General features: G+C 43.7%; 1 protein-coding gene across 1 annotated transcript in view; it reads right to left on the bottom strand.

Annotated features, from left to right (window-relative positions):
- Window positions 1–1,394: 1,394 nt before the first annotated feature.
- LOC146170833 (uncharacterized) overlaps window positions 1,395–23,265 on the bottom strand; it is a 31,251-nt gene continuing 9,380 nt past the window's right edge. The window contains exons 5-8 of the mRNA XM_084586749.1: window positions 8,117–8,214; window positions 4,962–5,053; window positions 4,553–4,784; window positions 1,395–1,418 (exon numbers count right to left, since the gene is read on the bottom strand). Coding sequence (XP_084442875.1) covers window positions 1,395–1,418; window positions 4,553–4,784; window positions 4,962–5,053; window positions 8,117–8,214 — 446 coding nt within the window. The remainder of the gene's footprint in view (window positions 1,419–4,552; window positions 4,785–4,961; window positions 5,054–8,116; window positions 8,215–23,265) is intronic.

The following is a 23,265-nucleotide window of genomic DNA, read 5'->3' as shown; positions in this document are numbered from 1 at the left end:
AGCTGCGCTGCCCAAAACTAAGGAGATCAGTTAACCACGAGCGAGAAAATCACAGTTTCTTTAGGACGCTAAACACTAAAAACCAACCAACCAACCGAGGATGCTCGCCCTAAAAAGTAGGTATAGCCCGTGATTCGCGACGTGGTTTTCCCAAGACGATGGATTTCTTAATTCATTCAACGGAGCTAAAATCTTCAATTTCTCCAAGTCGAAAATTGCCACATCAGTGTGTCAAAAATACGACAAAATATTTTTTGGTTCTGTCGTAAGCATCGGATTTTCCGATAGTTTTGTGGTACTTTCCTGTAGTTGTTTTTTTTTCTTCCTTACAAATGTGTTGTCTGTAGTTCTGAAATAATTATCTGTTGTAACTACAGAAAATTCACTCGTTAGTACAGATATTTCTGTTATTACAACAGGTTGACTTTCAAAAACCGCACAGAAAATCTGTTGTTTGTTATTTTAGACGGCGGGCCGCGTTAGTTATGTACTTTATGCAACAGTAAAATTACGCCATATTATTAAGAATTCAGAAAGGAATATATATTGGTGTAGTGATTGTCACACACAAAGCTTACCGCAATAAAGGATGAGAGGACGAGATAGGGTAGGACAAGAGCTTCTATCAAAAGACGTTTATAGCGGTCATATCTATAGGTTTGCGAACCGAACAGAGCTCGAGAGGAGCACAGAAGCTGACGAGTGGTTTGTGACGGCGACGTGTAGGTGGCTGCTAGCGTCACGTGCCAAAGAACAACTTCACGAACCACGCCGCCGACGACGACGACGTCGGCACGCCGGATGCTGCCGCAGCATCAGGGCGCCGGGGCACCCTGGTAAGCGTGGGCTTGATCTTCTACCCGGTGCTTGTGGTGTTGTGGCTCCAGCGATGGCTGTGCACCCGGGGGGACGGTTCCGAAGCGATGCCGGCCGCCAGTAGGGAATGCTATGCGAGCCTGCTGATCCGGCAGAAGCAACACCACAAAGGCCTTCGACTTCATCTCCAAGGCTCTTAAATACGACGACGATAATGACGATCATAAGGAGCAAGCAGTTGACCTCTACCCGACCAGTCGGCCGCCAGTTACACTATAAGCTCTGGGTGACTAATGTGCCGAACACTAAGCTTCGCTCTACCTAAGTTTTTGTAACGTGTAAAACGAATTAAAACTATCCACGACACATTAAATCTTAAGCAATAACTCCTCCTTATTTTAAAACATGTCATGCTGAAAGCCACGCGGAGACATGACGCGGAAACTTCTTTATTAAATTTTTAATGTGAATACCAGCATTGTGTCCTCTCAAAATATCGCACGTGGTAAACGACCATATCTTGTTCTCAAAATGAATATTCGGTGAATTCGAAAAGCTTCGTATAATTCTTCTGTTCGCTAGGAAGTAAACGTGCTCCACTCCTGAAAAGAAAAAAAACAAGCGCAGATCAGAATTCTGTTTCACATAAGTCGCGCTGCCGATACATACAAGTGACGACGAGCGCTGACGTAAATCGTAGAGCAATCAGAATTTACAACCATAGCGATGCACACAAATGCGCAACGTTGTTTGCAGAACGGCGTGCGGCGCTTCACTTCTCCGGCATTCATCAGAAATGCATGGCTGAGTATGATAATGGTGAAGGCATCCGACTTATGGACACCCTATTAATTCCATATGGATGAAAGTGCTGGTTAGAAGATAACCTATCCGTCCCATAAAGGTGAAATGGCAGAGGCGGAAGAAAACAGCTCTAAACGTCAAACGCTCTGAAAGCATTTCGGTAACTCTTCCCAGAACCCTCCACTTATGTATCGACAATGGTCACATTGGCAAGGATAATGACTGTGCATTTAGTTGCTAATGATAAAGAGGTCAAACGTGATGCACATTGTACACGAGCAGCACTTAGGCTTTCGCATTTCCGCAGTGTAGATCAGGGCTCTCGGGATTTTTTAATCCTTCACGCCGCACACGCGGCGTAAACCCGCTTTTCCGCGGCTAGTTAAGACTACCCTCTGATGACACGGGAACATCAAAGTCGTCATAGTGCTTAGATGGATGGAAACAAGCACTGCATATTGCGGGTACCTAGAGTGCGGTTGACCACCCCACGGAATTTGGGCGCAGTCTCATTTCGATGGTTATTGGTCAGAATGTAGTGGCCCATAATCAATTTAGTTTCGCTTTAGGCGTCCAGAAGCCATCAAAAACGGTCTTATGACGTGATATCTGGTTTGTACGAACCTGCACAGAACGACTACAGCGGCAGGCCATCTTCCCTCATCTATATTTAAAATATATAAAACTGCATTTGTGCATTCAGAGTACTATACTACCAGTGTCTTATCACAAGATGTGAAGCATCTCTGCGTGTAACCCGCGCAACATTGCAGTTTAATTGAAATATTTTGCTTAGAGGTGAAAAAGCCCTGTGTGCCTGTTTTTCTATGCTGCCTCAGCAAATGGCGAACATAATGAAATTCCGTGCATTAAGGTGATATCAAGGTACAAAATACAATGTAGAACTCAACGTGCACAACTTCACTAACGCAAGGCAGGGGTTCTTCCCTCTTTAGCAATTGGCTGTAGCACACGTTTTCCCCGCCGGGCTGGCGCAGTGGTTACGGCGCTCGACTACTGTTCCCAAGAATGCTGGATCGAATCCCTGCCTCAGCGGCCGCTTTTCCCTCGAGACGAAAAGCACGGCACCCGTGGACTGTGTGATGACAGTGCACGATAAAGGATCCCAGGTGGTCGAAAATTCCGGAGTCCTCCACTACGGCGTCTCTCGTAGTCTTAGTCGCTTTAGAACGTTAAACCCCAAAAACCTACACATGTTTTCGAAGTTAGCAATGTTATTGGTAGCTTGAGCTGCTGAGATACCCATGCATGCACTACGTGCAATCTGTTTAACGCTCGTGAAACGCTTTTTATCGGAATGCCTCGAGATGCGATGCATGCCGCGTGGCTGAATCTTGAAAATGAGTTAGCGCAGCGCTCTTTTCTCGAATGGTTGCCAACCCTATGGGCAGAAGTACCATTAGAGACTGAGTTGATAAATGAGAAAAGGAACTAAGGGAAACAACTAGCACAACCGGTGACGAAAAAAGGTGCGGTACATGATCGCCCTTGAAAATTACGCTAGTATTGCCGCGTTCCTGCAGACCGGAACTTCGAGTGTTGGATATGCGCATTTCAACGAATATTAAATGCTCTGAGTGGTTGCATGTTTATGGGAGCGACTCGCAACCAACCATAGGAACTCCAGGCAAAGTGCCGCTTAAAATCTGTTATATTCCGCTCTTGAGACTCATATATTTACCACCGTCATACGGCGAACAAGAGCCAAGTTTCTTTCGCTCTTTTGAAACTGTGCAGATTGGGGATTATTTCCGATTCATTGTTTTCCTCTGCGTCACCTCTGGCTGCGTTTGGTTATGGTAAGAACTAGGAAAAAACAGCAGGTGCTGTCTTTCGGCCATGGCATACATGTCGAGTGTAATACTCTGCTGAATACTAAACGGAATCAGTTTTATTTTTGAGAAAATCGGAAAAAGCAAAAGGCATGGAAATTTAATAGCATATATTTTGGCCTGATATTTAGCTGTGTAGTTAGGTGACAAGAAAGCTTTTAAAAGCGGAATACTTTCTGTCGCGGAGTAGTTGAGTGTGGCAGTTACTGCAGGCTTGAGTTGTATTCGTCTATATCATCCTCCATTCCACGTGTATTGCTAGCTCCAGGTTCATACGCAAGTCTCGGTGTAGTGAAAGCGGCCCCGACGACATCACATAAAGGGGGAGAGAGGGGCAGGGGGGGGGCTTGAACTTTTCGAGCTGCCGTATCGTACTAACTTCTTGTTACAATCACTACGTTGAAAAGATAGTTTGGTCTAGTTTATAGGTTTTAATGCCTCAAAGCAACTCTGCTGTGAGAGACGCGAGAAGAGCGAAAGCGTCAGAACCATTAGCAGGAAGCAGCCGCTACTGCCTTCCCGCCCCCGGCTCGAGCGTTTTATTTCCCGTCATATAGCCCTAGCACATGCACTCCTGACCCATTCCAAGGTCCTACCACAGCATCTCCAATGTATTTGCAAGTGCCAAGAATGACTGTGGAATTCGATTAGGGTTGTTTCTTACATGGGCTTCCCATCGAGCTCGGCGCCGTTTTGTTTTTTTTGCAGCGTATGCTTCCTGACTTGACATACTGTTTTTTGTGCACCAACAATTCAGTTGCTCGCGCGTTGTTATGTTATGAAGCGCAACCTCCTATCCCGTATACCATCCCGGCATTCTCCGCGTAGCACTTTGGACGGCTTTTTAGTGAGTCGTATTAAGGTTAATGCTTTGTCTCTCGTGAACAAGTGTTCCCCATCAGCAAGTGGAGCACCGCGAATTCAGTTATCCAGATGGCGTAGTCTTCACCATAACTGAAAGCTGTAGACTAGACGGAATTAAGAGGACATTACTTTATCATATTAAGTTTAGTAAAGGCGCATGATACTTTGTGAACATTATTTTATGACGAATCGCAAAGCAAACAGGGCGCACTTACGACATAGACGTTCAAAAGTCGGAAACTGTCGCTGAACTCCGGCTTGATCTCTCCGCTCTTGTACGGCTCGTCTCGGGGCGTTACTCTTTTGGCGTTCTCGTTTGCAAAATCTGTTAGAACCAGAAACGACTCTTCCGTCCTTTTTACCAGGAAAGCGATGGTTTTACCCACGTACCAACTTCCGGAATTGTACGCAAGGTTCATGTCGGGATGGCCAAAGTTCGCTTCAATGCTGCAAAATAAAAGTAATGCAAGTAAGAATGCATACTTGTTCACGATATAGAAACCAGAGCTGATGTCAAAGGGGCGTGTGTATAGCAAAAAACTCAAAGTTCATATACCATGGAGTCTATTATGTTTGCTTTGTTCGACCTGGAGAGGAGTTCGGACAATAGAAATTATTGCTTACATGTCTGCCTCGTTGAACCGGACGACTTCGCCCTGGAATTTTACTGATGTACCGACTTTGAGCTTTAACCCCGGGAACCAGAACGATGGTCCCTGCGGGAAACAACGAGGTTGTCAAGCGTAAGTTGGCATGTTCCGCACCTTTTTGATTCATGCCAAGCGAGAGCTTGGTCTGTAGAATGAAAAGTTGATGGTTGCTAGAGAGAAGAAAATCTCCACAAATTTTGTTGCGCTGAGCTTTACCGCGTGTCTCATTTAGGAGGGTAAAGAAGAAAGCGTTCAATGGCGTGTCGAATAGGCTTAGGGGCGCCGAGTTGTTCATGCAAAGAAAAAACTTTAGCTGGCTGAAATTCTGTGCAGTGAAAATAATGTTGCCCTTCTGAACGTGGTCAAATTAGCAAGCCCCTTTTTTCCTTCATTACAAGTAGAGCTGCCCTCAGAATGGGGCCAGGGCTCTTCTCGCTCTCTAGGGGGAGTTACAAAATAAGAATGGAAGCGTCTACTGCCTGAACCAAGGCGACCAAAGCTTCGTATCTCTTTGATCACGTATAAAAGGAGAGAGAACACACTGACACGTGTTTAAAGGCTTTGCTGGCTTTCAGTGCATTATGTTAATAGTGAAGACAACAGAGAGGCAAAGCTTTTTTTTTCTTGTCGCGCATTACTCTGTCTCGTAATGTTTTTTTTTTTTTCACTCGACTGCACCGATATTTCATGCTGTCGAATGGAACCTTTAACTGAGCCTCTAAAATTATGCAGTTCGCTCTGCAATCGTAAAAAGCGTAAACATTAGCGAGCTCTCGATCTTGATGCAGAACGTTTGGGCAGCATGATAGGAACCAAAGCTTGAATGCGGCTGTTGAACTAGATTAAAATTATGATTTAATTTTAATTAGGGAGAACCGGCTGTGTTTTACCAGCTCGCTAGGGCTGCTTTCCTTTTTCCTCCAATAATAAGTCCAGGCTAAACAAATAAACAGTTTCAAAACATATATAATTTAGGTATGTGGTATATCATCGTGTGGTTCTTTAAGGACGCCATAGAGGATATTCCGGAGGTTGGAACAATCTCCATACAGGTCGGCATTAAATCGTTTGCCCCGCACCGCAAAAACGGTTAATGTGCATTATCAGCACCGGAAACATCGCCGATTAAACATGATGCATCTCTGCCCTCCTCTTAAAGAGTGAGTTACATGTGATAAAAAAAAAAAGAGAGCGACGCAACGAGCGGCCCGGCGAAAGCGATCATGGTTCGCTCCGTCGCCTACTGGACAAGACACATGCACGCGACAGCGCCAACTGACGGCAACGCGAAACGGCGACGGCGCTCAATGTTGCTGGCATAGTACACCGCAGAACTATTGCAAATGCAAAAACAGTCATAACAATTTCAAGAATTGAAGTATTTTGCGAAAACATGCAAAATAAAATGGATTTGAAGCGTCTAACTTGTGTTATTTTGCACTATACGAGTAGTCACGTCATCTCATGCTTTTTTGTTTTTTTTTTTGGTTGCGATCAGACGGTCCTTCGAATACTTGGTCATTCACCATTGTTCGTACGAAGCGAAACATTTACACGGTAATGCATAATCACAATGCAACACTGCAAAAGAACAAAACCGTGCGAAATAAGCGGCAGTGACGAACGCTTCGTGATTGGCTAATGGGGCATGCACTTCCGGCCGAGAACGCGAAATTTTCTATTTCGGCATGTCCGAGCGACGAGCCAAACGACACATGCATATCTGTTCGCGCGAAGGCTTCGCGCGACGCGTGCCGCCGTCGCTTTCGCGTTCGCGTGAGCTTTCACGTACATGTAGCTCAGCCTTTACTCAGACACACCCATGCGAGAAAAAAAATTAAGAAAAAGGACAGCCTCTAGGCAGTTATAATCTTCGCCCCACAGGGCCTCGCCCTAGTTACTTGGGCACGGCCAGGTCTAAAGGTTCATCCAGATCTCAACCACTACGTACAAAGCGCAGAGGCGCCTGTGAAGTCGTGGTGAGGTGGACGACACCGTATCGGCCGCCGAACAGCCGTTTTTCAATAATTGTTTATTAGTTACAAACTCCACACAATGCTTTAAACTTCACTCTTTTACTACATTCTATACAGATCCATTGCACTAGAATATTATTTCGTGTACTCTCACATGAACAATGGCAATAAATTATATTTCGCATTTAACGAGAAACTACCGCGTTTATAGAAACAGGCGTATTTGACTCAAAAGATTGCTGAAGTAATTCTCGCCCCTCCCCACCATAAGTTAAAATAGCGGTATCGCCAAAAACTGGCTGGTCTCTCAAGTCGAAAGTGGTGGCGTAGATGCTGATTTAGAATACGCACTCTGATGATACGCCACACCTACAATCACTGCCAAAGGGCGCTCACGGTGTCCTATTGGATATTTATTTCACAACTTTGAACCGAGTGGTGGAAAAGTAACTTTCCAGTTTAAAACTCGACTCACTCAGAACTGGATGCAGCTTTCGGTTGCAAAGAACCTTTGCGGAACGTTAAGGATCTCAGTCAGCGCATGAATTCTGGAACCGATTGTTGCATCCTCGCTTAATGGATGTGCAATTTTCTTGCCCTAATTTAGCAACGGAAAGTTTACCCTCAGCAGTGGTTAAGTCGTTCAGCTACTGATCCCAAGTCTCCAGGTTCGAACTCGACAGTGGCTGCTCCATTTTGATGGAGGCAAAGCACAAAGGCTGCCGTGTGCTGTGCGATGTCAGTGCACGTTAAAGATCCCCAGGTGGTCGAAATTCTTGCAGAGCCCCAGCACTGCGGCACCTTTTCGGCCTTCCTACTTTCACTCCTTAGCCCTTACGGCTAACATTATGTGTTCACCGAGAAGTGTTAGAGACACTGCGCCTTTCCTTTCCTATAAGCGAATTTACAATTTTCATTTAATAAACCAAACAATCAAATTTTTAAACCACAAAAACAGACGAAGTTGTCCTCAGTATATGTTTATAGCGAAGCCTGTACGGAAAAATTAGTCTGTGGCAGCAGTTCATTCACAGTATAAAAGCTTGGAGGAACGTAAGGTGGTGCATGCACTATGCATTGGGAGTATACGTTATCTTTACAAACACACAGTTTTTAGCAATGAATCAGTAAAAGAGAAAATAAAATGGCTTACCAGTCCGTTTGCTGGAAAGAATTTCTTGTTTTCGTCAGTGTAGTGCAGCGACCATACGACGTGATCTCCAACAGAAAACCTGACTTTCCAGGTTCGTCCTGTAAAAGCCACATCAGGACAAAGGTACAGGGCATTTTAAAGTCAGTGCAGTACATCGTTCAGCTGACACAAAGCGCCGAGTGTATGGAGGCTCTATAACCGATTAGTGGACACATCGCAAAAAAAGTATGCGCTTGAATTTTTTTTTTTTAATATTGCATCCCGCTAGCGTCCCGCTTAATTACTTTGCCGAAACTGCTTGTGTAAAGCAGTTAAGTTGAGGATTTGAGGATCCAGGGTAGAACTAGAGAAAGAATATGGCTACACAGTATGAAAGAGGCTCTGAACAAGGGTTGAGGGAGAGCCTCAGTTCTAGACCCGAGCCAACGTTTCGGCAAATAGACTTGTCTCCATCAGGGCAGCGCGATCATGATTTTGCTTCTGAAGAACCGCCATGGGGGTGGGAGGGAAGAGGGACGAGGAGTAAGAAGTAGGGAAAGGAGAGAAAGAGTGTTTAAGGGGTATACCTTTCTAAGCCTGGAACCGGGGATCCCGTGGGCCGGAAAAATAACATAAAAAGCGGCAGCAGAAAAAAAAAATTCCAATGCATGGTCGATGAGGAGTCAACACCTATAACAGGTTCGATGCTGACACGCCTTTCTTGTGAAGGGAAAGGCATTTCAAATGGTCCTGATAAGAATGCAGCTGCAGGGGAACAGTTATCAAAAGCTTTCGGCAAGGAGTTATCTGAAGAGAAGGATTCAAGGGGGCACGAAAGTAAGAAGTGACAAGAAAGAAACATATTTGGAAAAACACATGCAGTGTATGCTATTCCGGAGCAGGGATAGAGTGTACACAAGCTGTGAACAAACTGTATAATTAACGCTATATAGGATTGTTTTCCCCAGCTTGTTATGGCGCAGAGGGAATATATTTGAAGGATTGTAATATTATTTTCGAGATCTTTATTCCTGTTGGTTCTAATATTCCAAATGTGTGGATTGATATGCCTCCCCATATATTCTGTCCCTTGAAGATTTATAGCCTAAGGGAAAAATAATTAAATGTCTTTGAACATATGATCTTTCTGATTGAAATGCTCAGAAAATGCTTTCGTGAGGTTTTTGCCTGTGTCTGCCCGATGACCATTTAGCCCTATGTTCAAAGATTCTTGTCACACGTACGGACTGCTTATGACTAAATGAGCATTCTAGAAGGTAAATAACGTTTGTCGATGTGCGAATAAAGCATGAATTTACGTGAAAAGTGAAATTGCTTGCACTAATTTTAACCATTATGTCTTTTTCTAAATGATTGCACGTCTTACATTTCATTTTGCAAGCCACGCCCTTGAGTACTTTGCCGAAACTGCCTGTGTAACACACTTACGTTGAGGGGTTGAAATAGCTGATGGTCACACCTGGCACCTGGACTGCGTTATTTCGAATTCGTGATCCTAGGGGTGCGATCCAGAGGACCATAGACTCGTAGCAGGTTAACTAAAACGTTAACTCCTGTAATTGATCACTGGCTGGCATTTTGCAGTAGGTTTTTTTACTAAGTGCTTGCGCCAAAGTGTCAACATTTGTCGTCACGTTAATGCGCCACAGCTCACCGCAGCGACTGCCTCCTGTCCCGACTTTCAACGATGGTGTTATGACTATGACACGACACACGATTTGTTGAATACATTTATCCCTTGTCGGCCGGGCGGCTGAATGCACCAGCGCAACAAAAGTGAAGGAAGCTAGAATGGTTCACTTTAACAAAACACCCCCTATTTTTTTTTAAAGTAGCGACAACTACACGAGCGCCCTCTCGAGGTGTCCGGGGAGCAGCGCTAGCAGATGAAGCGCCGCACTCTTTCGTGCATACCGCGTCCTCATGAAGCCGCGATCGGTGCACACATAAACCTGTTAATTCAACAGATTTGTGTCCTATCCTGCTCAAGAAGCTTCAAAAGACCGGGACAATAACTTAAACATGCGTGTGCAGCATAAACCTCAAAAAACAAAAACAAAACGCGTGCGTTAAACGAGCCAGTTCATTCTTCTGAACCATTCCCCTCCGTATAGCGGTTAGGAAACTGTTCATTAATTATGCTTTGAAATTAGTAGCGAACTTGAAGTAGAAACGATACATCAGTAAACTTATTGGGCTCGTTTCCTTACTAAACAATAAGTAGACTGCGAGTTTTGTGCAACTTTTGGGAACGTCGTTGCGCACAGAGCTCTAATGCAATATGGGCGTCATTGCGTTTGTAACCGTTCAGGTACACTCCGTTTTACACACTTTTTTGGCGTGAGTTTATTTCGTTTACACAGTAGTCCAATAGGTTTATTTTTTAGAAAAGCCAGTTTCTCTACAGCTGTACATTACCAACGCAAGTATATCTTCCAACAACTACACAAAAAAAAAACAATCGGGTGTAATGCGATACAAAGCTCACAAATAATGCTTCCTCCCTTTTTTTATTATTTATTTGCTTCATATCGTTTTCCTTATAGGCTGCCGGGCAATAATGTCACCAGTAAGCCTGGATGCCACCTCTTTAAACTTGACGAGTCCCTGTTCGCGTTCAGCGGAGCTTTTTGCATTCCATGCAACGTCGCGGGACTCCTCCGTTAAAACAATGGCTCAATAGCGTTTCACACACACGGTTGTTTTCACACTTTTTATGGTACAATGTTTTTTTATATTATACACCCATATTTAGCATAGACAAATAATGGCTCTCCATTTCGATAATTTTGACACATTTGCAACCTCCTCTTGTTCCAATGTTTCCTTTACATCAATTAACTGACGAATTCTATGGACTAAATTTTCATAATACGCATTACCAAGCACTGCCTTTCCATTATGAGCAGCTTGATAGCATTGATTCCACGCGTTATATTGCAGTCCTGGTCTGTTAGGGGAAAGTAAGGGGGCGCAAAATGGCAGTGGCTTTTTACTAGACATCTACAGTACAAGTAATGGCTACGCAGTCATAGCGTCATTGATATTTTGCTCATGAAACAGCATATGCCCAAACAAAGGCCATCCAGGGCAATCGAGCCGCTTTTTAAGCAGACAGAAATCCCTTTGCATAGTCGGGTGTTTTCCGTGGCCATGAAAATCTTGTGCCCGATCTCATGAGGCCATAGCTTCCTTCTGTTGCTATTATCGTCACCGCGAGGAATGAAAAATGACTTTTTCGCATCTTCCGCACGGTTCCAGCAGCCAAAAGCACCACAGCCCGGCGCAGCCACATGTCACGCGTACGCTTCAAAATTTCAGTTCAGAGATGCAATTCTTGCGTCCACTTAAACATTAAGTACTTCCCTTCATGGATCACTGCCTTGTCGTGGCGGAGGGGGTTGCGAAACTCGATGAAGTCGTGAGCTCTGCTGTGTAGGGCCACCCAAGATAGACAGGTCACGGCAGAGAGTTCTGACAAAATGTGATTCACTGGAGAAGGTAATGGCAACCCACTCCAGTATTTCCTGCCAAGAAAACCCTATGGCCAGTCACAATACCATTAATGATATGGCGCCGGAAGATGAGCCCCCAGGTTGGAAGGCGTCCCACATGTTACTGGGGATGAACAAAGGGCGATTCCTAGTAGCTCCAGGACGAATGAAGCAGGTGGGCTAAAGCCAAAAGGACGCTCAGTTGTGGATGTGTCGGGAAGCGACCGGAAAGTCCGATGTTGCAAGGAGATATATCATATAGCAACATGGAATGTAATATCTATGACGCAAGGTAAACTGGATGTCGTCAAGCGAGAAATGGACAGATTGAACATTGATATCTTGGGTATCAGCGAGCTCAAGTGGACCGGAATGGGGGAATTTACTCCGGCGACCATTATGTCTTTTATTGTGGGCACGAATCCAAGAGAAGGAATGGGGTCGCTCTCATAGTAAACAGAAGAATGGGCAAAACAGTGCTAGGGTACAACCCCAAATACGACCAAATGATTTCACTTCAGATCCAAGGTCACACTTTCAACATAACAGTTATCCAAGTTTATGCGCCGACCACTACTGCTGAAGAAGCTGACGTTGAGAGATTTTATGCGGACCTACAATGCCTTTTAGACCGCACCCCATTATCAGACGTCGTTTTGCTCATAGGAGACTGGAATGCTAAGGTCAGGAGTGAACAAATATCCGGAATTATAGGCAAGTTCGATCTTGGCGAGCCAAATGAAGCTGGGCAGAGGCTATGTAGAGTTTTGTCAAGAAAACAACCTGTCCATAGCGAATACTCATTTTCAACAGCACAAGAGGCGCCTGAACACATGGACTTCACCGTACGGTCTGTACAGGAATCAGATCGATTATATTCTTTGCCGGCAGAGATGGAGAAGCTCTATACAAGCAGTAAAAACAAGGCCTGGGGCCGATTGTGGCACCGATCATCAGCTTCTTGTTGCCAAAATTAGGCTTCGATTGAGGAAAACGCAGAAAACTAGAAGGCCTTTCAGGTATGATCTGGATCAAATTCCATTAGAATATGCTGTGGAAGTGAGGAATCGATTTCAAGAATTAGATTTAGAAGACAGAGAGCCCGAAGAGATGTGGACTGATGTTCGTTATATAATACAAGAAGTTGCTACTAAGGTAGTTCCAAAGAAAAAGAAATGCAAGAAAGCAAACTGGTTATCTGAAGAGGCTTTGTAAATAGCTGAGGAAAGGAGGATGACAAAAGTTATGGGGAAAGAGAAAGATACATGGTTCTCAATGCAGATTTTCAGAAAACAGCAAGGAGAGATAAGAATGCCTTCCTGAACATACAGTGCCAAGCAGTTGAGGACAACGGCCAATTAAGGAACACAAGAGCTCTGTATAAGACAATCTATGATATGAAAGGAAGCTTCTGTGCTAAGCTGGGCGTGATAAAGGACAAACGAGGCAAGGACCTCACTGAAGCCTCAGAGATAAAGAAGAGGTGGCAGGAATACACAGAAGAACTGTACAAGAAGGACCCGAATGTGCAAACCCAAAATAAGACGGTTGTGATTAGTGATCTTGAGCATCCTGAAGAGTGAAGTCGAATGGGCCTTAGCCAGCCTTGCTCAGAACAAAGCAAGCGGAATTGATGACATTCCAGCTGAGTTGCTTCAAAACCTCAACCATGACGCTGTTAACATTCTGCATACATTATGTCAGAAGATTTGGACAACCCTGCAATGGCCACAGGATTGGAGAAGGTCAGTTTACATCCCCATTCCAAAGAAAGGCAGTGCCAAAGATTGTTCCAACTATCGCACAATCGCGCTTATTTCGCATGCTAGCAAGGTGATGTTGAAAATCCTCCAAGGTAGGCTGCAGCAGTATGTGGATCGGGAGCTTCCGGACGTGCAAGTTGGGTTTCGCAAGGGCAGAGGAACTAGAGACCAAATTGCCAACCTTCGCTGGATCATAGAAAAAGCAAGAGAGTTCCAGAAACCCATCTACTTCTGCTTTATTGATTATGCGAAAGTGTTTGACTGCGTAGATCACAGCAGATTGTGGCAAGCTCTCCAAGAGATGGGAGTTCCAATTCACCTCATCTGTCTCCTCAGGAACCTGTATGAAGGGCAAGAGGCCACAGTCAGAACTGGGCATGGTCTTAGTGATTGGTTTCCGATTGAGAAAGGAGTGAGGCAAGGCTGCATACTGTCGCCCTGCCTATTTAACCTATATGCAGAGTGCATCATGAGGAAGGCCGGTCTGGACGAGTCCTCAGCTGGAGTGAAGATTGCTGGAAAACGTATCAACAACCTTAGATATGCGGATGATACCACTTTAATGGCAGAAAGTGAAGTGGAACTCAAGAGACTTCTTATGCGCGTACAAGAAGAGAGTGAGAAGTTTGGGCTTAAACTGAACATTAAAAAGACAAAGATCATGGCGTCTTGTCCTATCAAGTCCTGGAGCATCAATGGACAAGAAGTGGAAGCTGTGACAGATTTTCTCTTCTTGGGCTCCAAGATTACCTCGGAAGGAGATTGCAGCCATGAAATTAGGAGACGCCTGCTTCTGGGAAAGAGAGCAAAGGTTAGCCTTGACCGCCTACTAAAGAGCAGATACATTAGTCTGCCAACCAAGATCCATATAACTCGTGCTATGGTCTTTCCAGTTGTGATGTATGGATGCGAGAGTTGGACTGTGAAAAAGGCTGACCGCCGAAGAATTGACGCGTTTGAATTGTGGTGCTGGAGAAGACTCTTGAGAGTTCCTTGGACTGCCAGAAGATCAAATCTGTCCATATTGTCGACCGTAAACCCTGACTGCTCATTGGAGGGTCAAATTCTAAAGTTAAAGCTCAGCTACTTTGGTCATCTGATGAGAAGAGAGGAGTCGCTGGAGAAAGATTTGATATTGGGAAAGGTTGAGGGTCGCCGGAGAAGGGGTAGGCAGCGAACGCGATGGTTAGATGGCATCCTCGAGGCACTGCAGATGAAGTTATGTGATGTTAGGAAGATAGTGAGAAACCGGAAACGTGGCGTGACATGGTCCATAGGGTCACGAAGAGTCAGACACGACTGAACAACTGAACTGAACTGACTACATAAACACTCCTAAAAATACAATAGAGGCATGTGAAGTATTTTTTGCTTAGCTAATCGGCCAATATCACGCTGGCAAGCGGAGATCGCGTGTATTTTTGCTGCGCAGCGATCACCACTGAACCCTTTGGGCGGAGCTTGGCGGCGAACACGCCACCCCATGGCGGACAAAAACCCTAGGGCTTTTTTTACCAGTGTCCGCCCGTTCCAGCAGATGACGCCACAGACTTTAAATCTTTTTGCTAAAAAGTGAGGCGGCTTTGAACACAATCCAACTTTTTTTTTATGGCTTTGGAACAAACTTTTGCTTTTTTCCTTCTCAGTAATGCTTCAAAATCAATGTGCACCAACTTTCAACCTGACAAGTAGATACCGTTTTCCCGCAATTTTTTCCTCTTCTTTAGCTTCTTAAAGGGACAGAACACTGGCCCAAATATGTCATGCCATTATGGTGGAAATGAAAAGATCTTGCCTCATATAGTACAGATCGAGCACTATAATATCAAAGAAAAGAGGCTTTACAATTTTAATTTGCCATTGAAAATCGCATAAAAACAACCGAGGCGCTATCTAGCGGAGAAACCCTAGTAGTTTGAGTGTAGCCCTCCACGTGACATGTTAGCAAAATATCGCTGATCTTCGTAGCTGCACATTGTTCTTTTTTATTCTAGGAGTGCTTGCGATAATTTATTATATTTTGCGCTCTCTCCAGTGCGTCCTTAAATAAAAACCACCCCCCTTTCGCACCGCGAGAGGTATGCTTTCAGGTTTTGCCACTAGATGGCGCCACAATGTTTGCAATTTCGTGAATGAAGCAATGACAGTGCCCACTAAAACTTTCGTCGAGGAGGGCTTGCGTTATTGTGTCATAACAGCATTGGGTGTGAAACTGAAACGGACGTTACTCTACGCAAAAAATGTCGAATTAATTCCTGCCGACTGAAATTTATATTTGTTTTCGGTACGTCTTTTTTGTCGACCACCAGTCGTCATCGCGGTCGATGCTCATGGTTCCCAGCATCGGACTACATAAAAACGGGCGCACGCCTTGATCGAAAAATTCCCGGTAAAATTTTCTACAGCGTTTCTAACAAAACCGTTATGGAATCGAACATTTTAGACATCAATCTTTCCACTGCGGCGAAAAAAAGTCGAGACCTAAATTCCAGTGTTCTGTCCCTTTAAAAGCCTGCAGGCTCGAAAAAATACGGTAAAAGACTTATTTCATATGATTTGCAATTGTGAATGTATGCTGCTCTTCATGACAATCTGTTTTTTTTCCTACTAAACATATTTGGTGACAACGTTTCGTGGTGTAGCATTTGAACGTACGATACAACATATCCATAGTGAAAAAACCCTATGAGTCACAATAACCTCACAAATTCTCATACCAAATTCGTACTGAACTCATCCAAATCTCTTATAATCTTATGCTAAACTCATTCATCGTATGAAAATTATATGAGAAATAATGAGATTTGTATTAGATTAGTGTTAGAAATCTTTATGAGGTTATTGTGACTCATGCGATCTTTTTTTCACCAGGGATTGCACCAAAAATTCAGAAATCATCATTCTGAGCAAAAAAAAAAAGCTTTCCAGTCAATTTATTTGACCTCAGGCTGTGCAAAACACAGCGGAGAGTCAAAGTCAATCCTCTCACAGTAAACAGATTGTTACTGAAGAAAGCACTGACAAACCAGTTATATTTGGTTTTGCTCAACTTGCGGGGTTTAAACGTCACAAAGCGACCTAGGCAATGAGAAAGGGCGTAATGTAGGACTCCGGCATTGTCGACCACTTGAGCTTATTTAACGTGCATTGACATTGCGCAGCACATGGCAGCCTTGATGTCCGCCTGTATCAAAAAGCGGCCGTCATGGTTGGTATTCGATTACGCGTCCCTAGACACAGTAGTCGAGCGGCCTAACCGCTGCACCGCCACGGCGGAGCAAACCACTGATGTCAAAGAGGAAAATTGCTCAAGTAATAAATATATTTAAGAAATCGTTTCCACTATGTCATTAGCAGGCTAGGAAGACAGTTTTGAGAAAAATGCACTCACATTTGAGCACCAGTTTTGTTCTTCTCAAGGCACCATCACTGTAGCAGTTTATGATCTTTGAGTGCAGGACTCACGAAAAGCCCACGGACTTAGTGACTCCTTACTATACATGATATGGTTTCTTTCAGGACCATGTATTATATTATTGCGCAATAAAAGTAGTGATTGCAGTATAGGCTGCACTGCTATGATATTCGCCCCGTGGATTGCATCGCTCATCAGGTATACTCTCAGAAGAATGGCTACCAGCGCAACCTGAATCGCTGGGATACGCGTCTATGACGCTATCCGCCATAAATTCACTCGCGAAAACCCGGAGAAGCGTTTTCTGATGTTTCTTGCTTGTAGCCGCTTCTCTTGTCGCTTCTCCAACAATGCGCAGTTTCGTACTAGGTTTTCAATTGAGTATCATTCAATCATGACCTTGGTGTCGATGAGCTGCGATTACAAAGCAATACACCGTGAGGCGAGTAAGCCTACCTGACCAGGTGGGAGAGCAGGCACCGCGGTATCAGCCTCCGCGTGAACTACACTGCTTGCTGGATGCACCACAGATACCGCTATGGTGTTTATCAAGAGAGTGCCTAACCGCAACATGCCAGAAAATGGCTGCCTGCGGACGGAATGATCTCTCGACTGAAGTGGCGACGCGACCATCATCGACCAAGGACAATTCATAATCGTACCTATTCGAAAAACGACATTAATCAAAAAAGCTGCTGAGGATAATAATAATGCCCACTCGGGTAGTCAGATGAAGAAAACGTCGAACTTCGGTATTTATGTGTATAATTTTGGGCGAAGTACCGAGTTAAACTTCCAGTCTTGACGATAACGCAACATGCACTTCGACACGCACATCAAGTAAAGACACCTGGGCTGAAAAATAAAAAAACTTGTCTTCCAACTAATTAAAGCACTAGTGCGGCTGATGAAATATGTTTGGAATACTTCCAGGTGTATTGCCGAAGTAACACTTCGAGGGTGCTCACAAAACGAGTTTTACAAGTGGATGGCTTGCCTTGCTGAAGAGCCGATTTTGCGCGATTTGAAACGCCTTCACCTTCAAAAGGAGTCGAATGTAAAAACATATTTATGAGAGGTATATAGGAGAATATTTCAATATAAAAAAAGAATATTTTATCAACCATATGTAAGTTTATTACCATATATTAAACTTGTAATCTACCATGCTCTGTTTGAATGTCATGTTAAGCATTGCCATCTGGTCTGGGGTACAACGACGCAAACTAATATTTAGAAAGTTTCAGTATAGCAAAAAATGTAGTGAGCGCAATGGCAGATGCTTCATATTTCCGCGAACTATTCAAGTGAACATTTGTTCTTTTTCTGCAGCCGCAGCCAAGCGGCCTTAGACTCTTATTCTAGCGTACGAATAAATTCTGTATTCTTTCTGCTTGTTCGTGCTCGTTGTCGCGATACGCGGCTTTATAATTTCCCGTGTTGCGGCAGATCATTCCTCGAAAGATTCCAGCCATGCGCTTGTATTTCTACGCTAGTCCAGGTTATGTTAGTCTCCGTTCGCGGTATTATCTATATGTTTCTCAGCCGCTTTTAGATTGAGCTCTGACAATTGAAATGGGCATTCGCATTTCGAAGACCATATAGCACGTTTGCTGTTATCGCTGCCGCCGCCCATACAAAAATTTCCTATGGTCAGCTCTAGAAAATCTTTTGTATGGTCGGCTATACATATTTGGCCCAAAAAACTGCAGCAGTTCTTATGGTAGTCTTTAGGTTTTGCTATAGGCTGTGCTATAGAAGTTTTTAACCATTTCTATGGGCTTATAGTTGCCTATGTACTGTAGTCTAACATTTTCTATGGTCGCGTACGAACTGTTATGGTCCACACTAGTCCCTTGTATGATCGGCTATAGTAATATTATTTGGCCCAAAACGTTATACCCTGCTTAGAACTCTATAACCTGTGGACTACTTCTGGTGTCTTAATGTATTGCAGTCTTTAGCATTTTCTGTGGTCAGCAATGGAAAATTTACGTGCGCGCATGTGTGTGTATGTGCGTGCGTTCTGTGTGTCTGCGTGTGCATGCGCATGTGTGTATATGTATGTGTGTCATGCGCTACATCTTCAAGTGTTCATTTTCAATTCGATGCCTAAATAACTGAAAATTGACCACCACTCCCCACGACTAAATCCAACGTGGGTCGGAGGCAGAGTCGCATACAGCGACAGTGCTCCCACCAGTTATACCAATAATGTGACGCAATCCATTTGACGTAGAGCATTGCAGTTCACGACATGCGGTTTCTCGTTGCATGCAGCCCACAACTCTTGATCAAGCTAGAGCACAAGTCGCACGAGGGGCTCGAACCGACGATATATGTAACTTCATATAAGGGGGTATGACTACTGGTCTATAGCTTTTGCTATATACAATATTCTATAGCCAGCTAAGAAGCTTATATGGCTTGCTGTCTAGATTCAGTGGCATTCACATTTCTATAGAAAGCTAAAGATAACTGCATGACTATACTAGTCTATAGCTTTAGGAGCGTGCACTGTTCTATAGCCAGCTAAGAAGCTTATATGGCTTGCTGTCTAGATTCAGTGGCATTCACATTTCTATAGAAAGCTAAAGATAACTGCATGACTATACTAGTCTATAGCTTTAGGAGCGTGCACTGTTCTATAGCCAGCTAAGAAGCTTATATGGCTTGCTGTCTAGATTCAGAGGCATTCACATTTCTATAGAAAGCTAAAGATAACTGCATGACTATACTAGTCTATAGCTTTAGGAGCGTGCACTGTTCTATAGCCAGCTAAGAAGCTTATATGGCTTGCTGTCTAGATTCAGAGGCATTCACATTTCTATAGAAAGCTAAAGATAACTGCATGACTATACTAGTCTATAGCTTTAGGAGCGTGCACTGTTCTATAGCCAGCTAAGAAGCTTATATGGCTTGCTGTCTAGATTCAGTGGCATTCACATTTCTATAGAAAGCTAAAGATAACTGCATGACTATACTAGTCTATAGCTTTAGGAGCGTGCACTGTTCTATAGCCAGCTAAGAAGCTTATATGGCTTGCTGTCTAGATTCAGTGGCATTCACATTTCTATAGAAAGCTAAAGATAACTGCATGACTATACTAGTCTATAGCTTTAGGAGCGTGCACTGTTCTATAGCCAGCTAAGAAGCTTATATGGCTTGCTGTCTAGATTCAGTGGCATTCACATTTCTATAGAAAGCTAAAGATAACTGCATGACTATACTAGTCTATAGCTTTAGGAGCGTGCACTGTTCTATAGCCAGCTAAGAAGCTTATATGGCTTGCTGTCTAGATTCAGAGGCATTCACATTTCTATAGAAAGCTAAAGATAACTGCATGACTATACTAGTCTATAGCTTTAGGAGCGTGCACTGTTCTATAGCCAGCTAAGAAGCTTATATGGCTTGCTGTCTAGATTCAGAGGCATTCACATTTCTATAGAAAGCTAAAGATAACTGCATGACTATACTAGTCTATAGCTTTAGGAGCGTGCACTGTTCTATAGCCAGCTAAGAAGCTTATATGGCTTGCTGTCTAGATTCAGTGGCATTCACATTTCTATAGAAAGCTAAAGATAACTGCATGACTATACTAGTCTATAGCTTTAGGAGCGTGCACTGTTCTATAGCCAGCTAAGAAGCTTATATGGCTTGCTGTCTAGATTCAGTGGCATTCACATTTCTATAGAAAGCTAAAGATAACTGCATGACTATACTAGTCTATAGCTTTAGGAGCGTGCACTGTTCTATAGCCAGCTAAGAAGCTTATATGGCTTGCTGTCTAGATTCAGTGGCATTCACATTTCTATAGAAAGCTAAAGATAACTGCATGACTATACTAGTCTATAGCTTTAGGAGCGTGCACTGTTCTATAGCCAGCTAAGAAGCTTATATGGCTTGCTGTCTAGATTCAGTGGCATTCACATTTCTATAGAAAGCTAAAGATAACTGCATGACTATACTAGTCTATAGCTTTAGGAGCGTGCACTGTTCTATAGCCAGCTAAGAAGCTTATATGGCTTGCTGTCTAGATTCAGTGGCATTCACATTTCTATAGAAAGCTAAAGATAACTGCATGACTATACTAGTCTATAGCTTTAGGAGCGTGCACTGTTCTATAGCCAGCTAAGAAGCTTATATGGCTTGCTGTCTAGATTCAGTGGCATTCACATTTCTATAGAAAGCTAAAGATAACTGCATGACTATACTAGTCTATAGCTTTAGGAGCGTGCACTGTTCTATAGCCAGCTAAGAAGCTTATATGGCTTGCTGTCTAGATTCAGAGGCATTCACATTTCTATAGAAAGCTAAAGATAACTGCATGACTATACTAGTCTATAGCTTTAGGAGCGTGCACTGTTCTATAGCCAGCTAAGAAGCTTATATGGCTTGCTGTCTAGATTCAGTGGCATTCACATTTCTATAGAAAGCTAAAGATAACTGCATGACTATACTAGTCTATAGCTTTAGGAGCGTGCACTGTTCTATAGCCAGCTAAGAAGCTTATATGGCTTGCTGTCTAGATTCAGTGGCATTCACATTTCTATAGAAAGCTAAAGATAACTGCATGACTATACTAGTCTATAGCTTTAGGAGCGTGCACTGTTCTATAGCCAGCTAAGAAGCTTATATGGCTTGCTGTCTAGATTCAGTGGCATTCACATTTCTATAGAAAGCTAAAGATAACTGCATGACTATACTAGTCTATAGCTTTAGGAGCGTGCACTGTTCTATAGCCAGCTAAGAAGCTTATATGGCTTGCTGTCTAGATTCAGAGGCATTCACATTTCTATAGAAAGCTAAAGATAACTGCATGACTATACTAGTCTATAGCTTTAGGAGCGTGCACTGTTCTATAGCCAGCTAAGAAGCTTATATGGCTTGCTGTCTAGATTCAGAGGCATTCACATTTCTATAGAAAGCTAAAGATAACTGCATGACTATACTAGTCTATAGCTTTAGGAGCGTGCACTGAAGAAGCTTAAATGGTTTGCTGTCTAGCTTCAGAAGCATTCACATTTCTATAGACAGCTAAAGATAACTATATGACTAATAATCTATAGCTTCATGGACTTATGGTTTTCTATAATTAGCTAAAGAGATTTTATGGTTCAGAAGCTACAGACAAAGTGGTATAGAATTTTCTATAGCTGTCTGTACATGTTGCAATGAGACGTTATAGCTGACCATAAAAGTCCATAGATATACATAGCTGACCATAACCTTTTCCATTGAAGCATATAGACCATTTCAGTAAGGGCGATTCGCTTATTTCTTTTGCAGGCGCAAGTCATCCCAATAAGAGTTTCATTCAGGTGCAACGCCAGTGTCTGAATTTGTGCCTACCGGGCTTGTCACTATTACGTGAAATCGGGTGGTTCACCTCCGGCCTACCTCTTCAAGCGAAGACCTCGGCATCACTCCTGTTGCCCTGAGGGACCAGCCTACCGGTCATCGAGCAAGCCGCCCACTTCAAGGGCTCCAACCCGAACACGGTCTGCGGCCGGACCCCTTTCGACCCCGAAAGAAGGTGCCAACGTCGACAATGGGCCAGTCTACTGCACCGCTCGCCTTTGTTTAGCCACAGGAGCCCCCACTTTCCAAGGACTGCCCAAACAAGATGCGGAAGACTGGATGAACCTTTTCGACCTGGTGGCATCATTCAATTTCTAGAACAAGGCCTTGAAACTCAGGCAAACCTACTTTGCTTTTCAAGCACCTGCACGAACCTGGTTCCAAAATAATGAGACTTCATTGAAGGACAGGCAAAAATTCAAAGCAGCGTTTTTGGCGGCCTTTGCAAGTTCTGTACCGAAAGAAAGAGCGAAGGCTCTCCCCTAATCAAGAATTCAGCTCTCAAATGAGCCAGTCCTGGCATGCGTTGAGGAAACGAAGTGCCTCTTCGGCCGCGCAGATCCCTACATGAATGAGGAAACCAAGGAGAACCTGTTGATGCGCATTCAGCTATTTGCAGGTCTACTTCGCCAGCCATCAAGCAGCCAATACAGAAAGAACATTAGAAGCAACGACGCGACTCTACAGCCGGCCTCTTGAAGCGCTATCTGCCAGCCACTATGAAACTACACCTACAAGCGGAGATGACCTCCATGCGACCATCCATCAAGTAGTTCGTGAACTGCGCTGACTCCTGTCATTCGAAGCGCGGCCCCAGTTTGCCTGACAAAGAAGTTCTTTATTTTCAAAATGCCGCATTATGAATGCAAGGGTCAGCCATCAGTATCGTGTGATTCCGCTATATAAATCCCAGGCACAGAGTAAAATTAAATTTCTAACTGACCTTGCTAATCTACAGGAAAATTCTCCACAATACAGGACGTAAGAATACATGTGTGTACCTTGCCCACGCACAAACTACCGATTTCAAACATTAAGATATATACTGCCGTCATTCCTAACCAATACAATTTCACTTACCCACTCATTCTCTCAGTTTTTTATAACATCCGAAAT

The sequence above is a fragment of the Amblyomma maculatum genome, unplaced genomic scaffold (assembly GCF_055883805.1).
Source record: "Amblyomma maculatum isolate TAMU_Amacu unplaced genomic scaffold, ASM5588380v1 scaffold_37, whole genome shotgun sequence".
In the NCBI taxonomy this organism is placed as follows: Eukaryota; Metazoa; Arthropoda; class Arachnida; order Ixodida; family Ixodidae; genus Amblyomma; species Amblyomma maculatum.
This window is presented reverse-complemented; position numbering and strand designations above follow the sequence as displayed.